The 10,020-nt window shown below is 36.9% G+C and overlaps 1 protein-coding gene across 1 annotated transcript; it reads left to right on the forward strand.

The window, feature by feature from the left end:
* The first annotated feature begins 6,978 nt into the window (after positions 1–6,978).
* Positions 6,979–8,196, forward strand: LOC126727713 (uncharacterized). Its single transcript, XM_050433638.1, has 2 exons — positions 6,979–7,024; positions 7,739–8,196. Exons 1-2 carry the CDS (start codon positions 6,979–6,981, stop codon positions 8,194–8,196), a joined length of 504 nt encoding a protein of 167 aa, XP_050289595.1.
* The last annotated feature ends 1,824 nt before the right edge of the window (positions 8,197–10,020 follow it).

Here is a 10,020-nt window from a genome sequence, read left to right on the forward strand (position 1 = left end):
AAACGCGTGGTAGCACAAATAAATCACCAATAAACTAATTATGCAGTGGAAAATAAATAACACGGTGATTTGTTTACGAATGGGGAAAACCTAACGACAAAAACCCCACTGGGTGATTTTCAGGTCACCACTCCCGAAACTCCACTATTATCACAACAAGCGGTTCCAAGTAAAGGAATCCAAGTACCTTACCAACCTACAGTTGAACCTTTACCCCAATACCCAATTGGACTTGTTCTGTAGTGACAGTTCCCCTTTCTGATACATGACTCCCAAGTATGTGACTAACCAATTGCACAGATCCCAGTACGCGACTTCAATCACCAACTAAGAAGGTTGTTGGTTGCAAAGTTCTTCAGTTCATCCACACGATGAAGATCAAGAAGATGCTTGGCCACAAAACCCTACGGTGCACATATACAGCAACTTCTTCAAGAGAAAGAGATGAACTAGGGTAAGAACTTCATCTTCGGTCACAATTTGCTTGAACAAAGTTTGCTCAAAGCTCGTGCAACTTGTGAATTGTTTAACGGCCTTAAACTGATCCTTTTATATGTCTAGGGTTAGGAGAAAAGAAAGACCAAAGACAAATTCACGGATCCTAAGAAAATCAGATTTGAATTTTGAGAATCTTAAACCTCGACAGATAGAAGGTGTCGAGCAGGTGTCAAGCACACCGAATGTAGAACAGCTTCCTTAAGCTCGATAGATACAACTGTCAAGCTTTAATGATTTTGCATTATGAACTTGTTTTCTTGGACAGACTTGAAGGCTTCAACACTTGATCTTGAAACATGGTTTCTTGAAGTATTTAAACACATCCTAAATCTACCCAAATACAAGTAAAGTGCGTTTTGTCAAAGGATAAGCCAATTACATAAAAGAATGACATATGTTCCTAACAAGTGAAACACATATGTCCTAATAATCTCCCCCTTTGGCAATCTATGACAAAACCACAACAAACAAATGAACATATGAGAGAAGTCATAAACCACTCAACTCAAATTCACTTGTTGAATACAATAAAATCTATCCTAACACAAACTCTTGAAAAACTTTATAAGAAGAGAGTTTATGGCAAGTAGACTTCGACAACTTGTATTTCTGAAACACTTTAAACAAAACTCATCAAAGCATCTTTGTGTGAAACAGAAATAATAGATTGCATACAAGTATAAGAAACATGTGTATAAAGGGAGAAAAGAAATAACACATGAAGGGGTAGGTGAAAGAAAAACATACATCAATATAAAGAAAGAGATAAGTACTATGTATGTCTATAAATTGTCACAAGACCTCATGTGCAAGTGTAATGTATCTAAAAGAAAGAAAAGAAAATATACTTACTATCCTCACTACATCCCTCAAAATGTATCAACACTCCCTCTAACAAAATGGTCCTATACTAACTCTCCCCCTAAGATAGACTACTCTCATACCAAAACTACTCCCCCTTTTTGTCACGAATGACAAAGGGTAAGAGTGTCAAGTAGACATCTCATCGGTAGAGCTAGCATCTCCATTAGCATCATCTGAAGCATCATCGTCATCACCATTATCATCATCCTCATCCTCAGAATCAGAAGCCACGGGAGAAGGTGGTGAAGGAGTAGCCTCAGGAGCAAAACCACCTATGGACACCTGCCACCGAGCAATACGACCGACACGAACATTCACCTGATACAACTCCGTAGAGAGTGTATCTAGGCGAGTATCCATACGCTGTAGTTACGCCATGATGTCTCCTAAAGTCACATCGATCGAAGAAGAGGGAGGAGCGGATGTGGATGGAGTAGAACGGGATGGAGCTAAACGGGAGGAAGGAGCTACTAAATCCGACTGCCACGACCAAAGCTGGGCCTCACTACGATTAACGGTAGCGTAATCTATGGCACATATGACGGTAAAATGGTCAGAAGAGGGAAAAGGAACGGAAAAATGGCATAAGATCCTCGTGATAACGGAAGGAAAGATGAGCTTATCACAAGACGCCGAATCTAGATGAACATCTATAATAGACAAAATGAAATGAGAGGGAAAATCTATAGTAAGATGCTCAAGAAGCGACAACAAAAATCGAGCATGAGGCTCTGTAATGGAGTTATAGTGAGAGAGTGGATGCAAAATAAAGGTCATCACTATGTTCATGAATCTAGGACCTTTAGCAAAAGGCGACATGGTGAAAACAGACACTCACCCCAAACAGAAGGGCGCTCACAAAAAGCAGACATGAGCTCATCCCTGGACACAGTCCTCAGACGCTCACAACTAGGATAGTCAGGAAACTCTATCCTAGGGACCCGAAGCACATCCGCACCAAGTTGCGGTGTGATAGGAATACGCGTACCTCGAATGCGAGTGAAGAAAAGAGGTACTGAACCATCAATCCCATGCATGTTGGAGTAAAACTCCTGGATAAGCACGAGAGGACAGGTGACCGAGACATCACACAATGACTCCCATCCCCTACTGTGAATGATAAAAGGAAGGTTGGTGTGGGCAAAGTCCGTCAGAATGACTTGGCGTTCCAAATGAATGCCTTATCTAGAAAAGTTCTCTGAAAATGCCTTAAAGGCATCATCATCACGGAATCGGATATGAGTCAGAGTCTGATTAGAGGATGAAGAAGCACCGGAATGAAAAGGGTTCCGGGCTGGAGTGGATTTACGCTTAGGTGCCATAGACACAACTAACGTAAACTAACAGAGAAGGAGAGAAAGAATGACAATCAGAAAAGTCCCAATGCAGTTTCAAATATATCAAGTATATTGAAAAGAAGTACTTGTGCATTGGAAATGCATGAACATGTGACATGCAAAAGAAATTGCATCATGGGCTAAGCCCAATCCAAACCTATCAGCACACAAACAGATAGCACACATCTAAATGCATGACAATACCATTATAATGCTAATGTGATGCAATGTATGAGGTTTTAAACATATTTAAGTAAAAACCCATCCCATAATTTCAATAATAACTCATCAATTTTGAAAAACCCCAAAATTTTTCAAAAACCCCAAAACCTAGGTTTCAAAACATGAAATGCATGAATAAGAAAGGATTAGAAGCTTACCAAGTAAAGAAAAACTTGAAAAAGCTTGAAGAATCCTTGAGGAACCAAGAATGGAGTGAGATTTGAGTGTTTTGGGAGAGAAAACAGAGAAGTATCGAGAGAAAGATCGAAGGAAATGAGGTCCGGATTGCAAACTTTGACCAATTAAACGATTCATTTGTTCGACATTTCAAAGGCACAAAAGGCCGACTTCCCATCTACTGATGGTAAAACAACAATAAGGAGAAACCCTAAGAGCCTATGTGAAGTGTTTCAATTAAGAAATTCTATAAATAGATGAAATGGATGACCAAGTCCAACTGATGGACTTCTAGGTTGGGTTGACTACTAAAGATTTCATCTTCTCCTTGGCTAGGACTCCACTAACGACGATGACAGATCTTTGGTTTAAAACTCAGAAGTACATGAATAGAGTAGATGTATTGAAGACAAAGGGAATAGATGGCAAGCGAAAGATAAATGACCTTGATAAGTCTCGGCACAAAAAGAAAATAAAAAAGGATGGCTCCCTTAGTAAAAAGAGTGAATAGGTAAAATTAAGCTTCTAGAAGAAAATGGTAAATTTCACCCCTTTGAATATACCCATGGAAAAATTTTTGCTGCAGATCAAGGATGTTCCAAACTTGAAGTGGCTAAAACCTTTGACTTCATTGCCACACAGACAAGCTCAAAAGAAGTACTGTTGGTTTCATAAGGATCATAGCCATACCACTAAAGAGTGCAGAGATCTGAAAAGGCAAATCAAAGAATTAATATAGAAGGGGAAATTACAAAAGTTCGTTAAAAAAAGACCATCATCACTGAGCAGAAGAGAAGCCTAAACAAGAAAATGTTAGGAGAGTCAACGAGCAAGATGCCAAGGTTGCTATTGGTGAGATAAGAATGATCACTAAGGGATTGGTCACTACAGGTCGTTCAAATCTTTGCAAAGAGCCTACTAATGACAAGTTAGCATTATTCACATAGGACACCCAATGACAAAGTATAGAAGGACCAGAGCAAAGGATATCGTGTTTTTAGAACATGACACCAGAGGAGTAAAATAGCCTCATGATAACCTGCTAGTAATTGTGCTTGCAATAGAAGGATACAACACTCGTTGAGTGCTGGTCGATAATGGAAGCTCGACAGATATCATGTACATCATAGCTAGAACCTATCCTACACAAGTAATCAAAGATATTGACTTTCTCATAGTTGATTGCCCATCTTCCTATAATGTCATTTTAGGACAACTAACTCTCAATTGCCTGAAAGCTACTACTTCGACTTACTGTCTCAAACTCAAATTTCCAACTAACCTCAAGATAAGAGAGATTCGTGGGGATCATGTGTTAGCTCGAGTGTACTACAAGGAAGTATTTGTAGGGAAAGAAAATCATACCTAGATAGTCGAAGAAGAGAAAAAAGAACCATGGAAGAGTTAAAAATCGTCGAGCTAGTAGAAGGAGATGCTTCCAAAACCACCAAGAAAGTTTGGATGTGTTTGCTTGAACTCATGAAGACATGCCAAGCATAGATGAGAGTGTCATAGAGCATCAACTGAACGTTGATCCAAAGAAGAACTATCTAATAGAGACGATAAGTATTCTCCCCCAAGCAAAGCAAAGCTATTATGGAAGAAGTAGACAAGCTCATGGTTGCAGATTTCATGTGAGAAGTCTATTACCCAAAATGGTTGGCTAATGTCGTTATGGTAAAAAAATAAAATGGGAAATAGAGTATGTGTCGACTTCACAGACCTCAATCAAGCATGTCCAAAAGATAGCTTCTCCCTGCCAAGGATCTGCTAGTTAGTTAATTCAACAGTAGGACATGAACTACTAACGTTTATGGATGCCTTTTCAGGATACAAGCAAATTTGCATGAGCAAAGAAGACTAGGATAGAACAACATTCATAACAAGCTAAGGGCTTTATTGCTACAAAGTGATGCCCTCTGGGCTAAAGAATGCTAGAGCTACATACCAAAGGTTGGTAAACTAGATGTTCAACGAGAATATCGAGCGGAATGTAGAAGTCTATGTCGATGACATGCTCGTCAAAAGCAAGACAAACACAGAACATTTGGACGACCTAAGAGAGACATTCGACACACTCCAAAAAATATAAGATAAAGCTCAATCTAGCGAAATTCACCTTTGGAATATCATCAGGAAAATTACTCGGTTTCATGGTGTCCCAAAGGGGAATATAAGCCAATCCTGAAAAAGTGAAGGCCATCTTGCAAATGACATTACCCAAGACTATGAAAGAAGTCCAAAGATTGATGGGATAGGTCACAGCTTTGAATAGGTTTGTGTCAAAAGCTACAGACAATTGCCTGACATTCTTTAAGACACTCAAGCAAGCCTTTAAGTGGACTAACAAATGCAAGACAGCTTTCAAGAACCTAAAGGAGTACTTGACGAGACCGCCACTCCTAAACCCATTAGTGAAAGAGGAAGACCTTTTTTTGTACCTTGTAATCTCTCAAACAGCTATGAGTTCAGCCTTGTCTAGGGAAGAAAATAGGGTGCAGAGGCTAGTGTATTACCCAAGCCAAGCCTTCTAAGGTGCAGAAGTAAAATACCCTTGTCTAAGGAAGGTATCATTTGCGTTGATTATAGCATCAAGGAAGCTCCATCCATACTTCCAGGCATATCCAATCATGGTAATGACAGATCAACCTATCATGACGGCAATGAATAAACCATACGCAACTGGATGCTTAGTGCAATAGGCCGTCGAGCTTAGTCAGTTCAGCATCAAGTGTAGACCTCAGTCAACAATTAAAGCATAGGTATTGGTAGAATTTATTGTTGAATTCACTTTTTCAGGTGACAACCAAACACAGTTTTGAACAATTCACGCTGATGGTATCAAAGAACTAGGAGGCATAGGAGTCAACTTAATATTTCCTGACAAGGATGTCCTCAAATATGGGGTACAGCTTCAATTTGTCACCACAAATAATGAAGCAAAATATGAAGCAATACTCACTAGCTTAAGACTAGCCAAAACTTTGCGTGTCAAAAGCTTAGTGCTCAAAAATGACTCCAAGCTCATCGTCGTGCAAGTGAACCATAAATATGAAGGAAAAGAGGAAATGATGCAGAAATACCAAAAGTTAGCCATCCATATGGCCAATCATTTTGACAAAATTATGTTTGTCCAAGTGCTAAGGGAAGAGAATTCAAAAGTAGACGTGGTTGCATGGATAGCCATGTCAAAATAGCAAACCTTGGATGGTCTTTCTTCAAATTTATTTATGACATTTTATTATTATGAATAGATTATGATAATGGCTTATTATATAAAAAATAAAATGAATAAAGACCTGCTTGTATTATTATTTATTTGTAATCATCTCTCTTTCCCTCAATCAATATGGTATTATTGCATTATATTCAATAAATCTTTGGTTGCATCTTTGTGTTCATATTACTTCTTTTTATTTAAATAATTTCTTTATCTTTTTCACTTGGGTACCATATTTTATCACATATATGTGATGGATTTAATTTTTATATATCATATATTTTAATTAAGAATGACTTTTGTTAATATTGATTCAAAAAAAAAAGAAAAAGGGACCATCACTATTATATATAGGTGACTTGGTCCCCACAATTTTCATGCAAATGTTTGAAAACATGGGAAAACATTTGTAAGAAATTTGAGGACTACGAGTCCCTACAATATTCATGCAAATGTTTGAAAAGATGGGCAAACATTTATAAGGAATTTGTGGACTACGACTAACATCATCTTGCCTTACTCTCAATTGCAATAATTGTTGACATACTCTCAATTGCAATAATTGTTGACATAGTACAAGCTAAATATGAAGGAGTGAGAATTGAGAGAAAAAGAAACCCAGGAATAGTTGAGGATTGCAAGGAGAACCCATGTTGAGAAATGGATGATTTGGAGGACCCAAATAAGGTTTTGATGGATGGAATTGGTAAGGAAATTGAAGTCCATCTTGGAGAAGAAGTTGGATTCATTTTGGGTTGCAAGCAAGCATGAAGAGAAGCAACATCATCCCCATGTTAGAAAAGAAAAAAAAAAAAAAAAAAAAAAAAAAAAAAAAAAAAAAAAAAAAAAAAAAAACTTTCTCATGTCAAGCTAAAAAAGGGTAATTCAAATATTTTCAAACTTTCTTGTGTTTAGTATCTAAAAATAAGGCGTCAAAGGAAAATTATCGTTTAACTTCTCTTAACTTGGCTAAAAAAAGGTAATTCAATTATTTTCTAATTTTACTGTGTTTAGTATCTAAAAATAAGGCGTCAAAGGAAAATTATCGTTTAACTTCTCTTACTTAACTTGGCATGGAACAGAGTTGTCTTCCATGCCAACCTATCTATGTTGGAAAATAACTGCCTCACGCCAACCAAATGTATTATAAATAGGAAACCAAAAGATACATGAATCAACAATATCATTCCTGACAACAGAGTTGTCTTCCATGCCAACCTATCTATGTGGAAAATAACTGCCTCATGCCAGCTTAATATATTATAAATAGGAAACCAAAAGATACATGAATCAACAATACCATTCTTGACAAAGAAATTAAAAAAAAAAAAAAAAAAAATGGCCTCTCCAATTAGTTTCCTATCAATCTTGATAATCCCTCTACTAGTTACCCCTCTTTTCTATGATGTTTCTAATGCAGATCAAGCCCTTGTTGAAAAGATTTGCAAACAGTCCATGGACCATAATTACTGCGTGTCAGTTATACTTTCAGACCCAGAGGGTCTTACAAATGTTCTATATAGGCTGGGACTCGTTATTACTTCTGTAAGCTATAAGTTAATACCAACTATCAATGGTGAAATTGGAAATGCTCTTATAAAAGCCACAAACCCATTGGTTAGGGAACGAATTAAGTCTTGCCAAGCCGATATAGATGGTATAATCGGAGATTTTGATCAAGCAAGAACTGCTGCAGGTACACAATCCTACGTCGAAGAGGCAAAATATCTTTCATATGCACAAGATAAAATTGCAGCATGTAATGCCCGATTTAAGGCCTCCCCGCCTACTGCATCACCAATAGCAAGTAACACTTACAAAATAGAGACGCTAATCGGTATTTCTGCTCTTATTCTTTCTGCGACAACTCATCCCTAAATTGCTACCTCTTGGTGTTATTATATAAAAAATAAAGACCTGCTTCTATTAATATTTATTTGTAATCATCTCTCTTTCTATCAATCAATATGGTATTATTGCATTATATGCAATATATCTTTGATTACATCTTTGTGTTAATATTATTCCTTTTTATTTAATTAATTTTCTTTATCATTTTCACCGGAATACCATATTTATCACATATATGTGATGGATTTAATTTTTATATATCATATATTTTAATTAGGAGTGACTTCTGTCAATATTGATTAAAAAAAAAGGACCATCACTATTAAAAATAGGTGACTGGTCCCCACAATATTCGTGCAAATGTTTGAAAGATTGAAAAACATTTGCAAGAAATCTGAGGACTACGAGTCCCTACAATATTTGTCACACCCCGAACCCAACTATAAAGATAGGCACGTGACAATCGTCGTACGCTTATAAAGTAAGCACCTTACAAGTGTGCAAGGCCTTCTTAGTAACTAAATTTTTCTTCAAAAATTAAATCAATTAAATCCAAAATACCTCAACAATTTCTTTATGAATAGATCTCCAATAATTTTACTAGGAACAAAATTCAAACCTTATGTACTTAATATTAATTGGTCAATAAATATAAAACTATTCAAAGACCATTCAATCCCAAAATCACTATGCTTCTTTTCCGGCTCACAACACAACATCAAAACTCCCAAAACTTGTTATTCTTCATAATCTGAAATTGCAGGGGAAAAAGGGGTGAACTGACAACTCAATAAGTAACCAAAATCCTAATAAGTGTTATCAAGCAATAGATCTGTAAAGTATAAGAGTAATATGTGTTTTCAAAGTTATAATATACTATGTGATTTCAAAATACTGAAGAAGTTTTTTAGTCTTAAAATAATAAGTTGCACATAGATCACATACTTTAATCTTACAAATATGCCATAGATGGTTTAGAAAAGAGTCAGTTTTCCATATATCAAAAGCTATAACGTACAATAGGTTCCAAAATATCACAAGGCAAACTCGGAATTTCCTCAAATCCTTCAATGTCATGTTCCAACTCTATTTTCTAATACATGCCATCAATATCCTCGTTATAGCAACAAGACGATGTACCCGCTTGGGGATTAGAATAGATCCTATAGAATGGCACATATACAAGGAAACATAAGACAATTTGTGCACACATATTCATAATAAAACAAATAAAGAGATAAATGAAAGGATTTCCTGAACTGGATGATTTCATTAGTGGATTGTAGATAGGGGGATAACAAAGTTCATGCTTGATAATGATAAAAAGGGAAAAAAAAAATTTTGTGGAAAATAAACTAGGAAATGCAAACAAGGAATGCAAGAAACAAGAAATAAACTTGCAAAACAAACTAGATATGCTATTCCAACTCTTTTGGGCAATTGGAGGACCCAACCACACAATAATGGAATACTCCTTACTCAGCCGGTGTAACCACAAAGTAGGGCTCAGTGGTCCAATGGCCTACTATCTCCCTGACACATAAGGCCTGACAGTAGCAGTTAGATCCCTTGGGGATATGATGGCGTTCACTGAGAATTCCTCTGGACAAAGACGAATGAGACAAGCCAGATCTAATTCTTCCTTATATGATTCCTGTGCTACTTCTAATCTAATGACCTTGGCTGGAGCTGAAAAAGTGACCTTGATATGGGGAATAGACATCCCCTGGCCAATGCACTTCCTCTTCTTTCCTCTATAAGCTTGAAAAAGTTCTTCATCGGAGGGGTCGTAGCTTAGACCGAAACCTCCTTTGTTGTCTGGGAGTTCAACCAAAGACGTCGTCTCATGTC

This window comes from Quercus robur, chromosome 5, assembly GCF_932294415.1.
Source record: "Quercus robur chromosome 5, dhQueRobu3.1, whole genome shotgun sequence".
NCBI classification, from domain to species: domain Eukaryota; kingdom Viridiplantae; phylum Streptophyta; class Magnoliopsida; order Fagales; family Fagaceae; genus Quercus; species Quercus robur.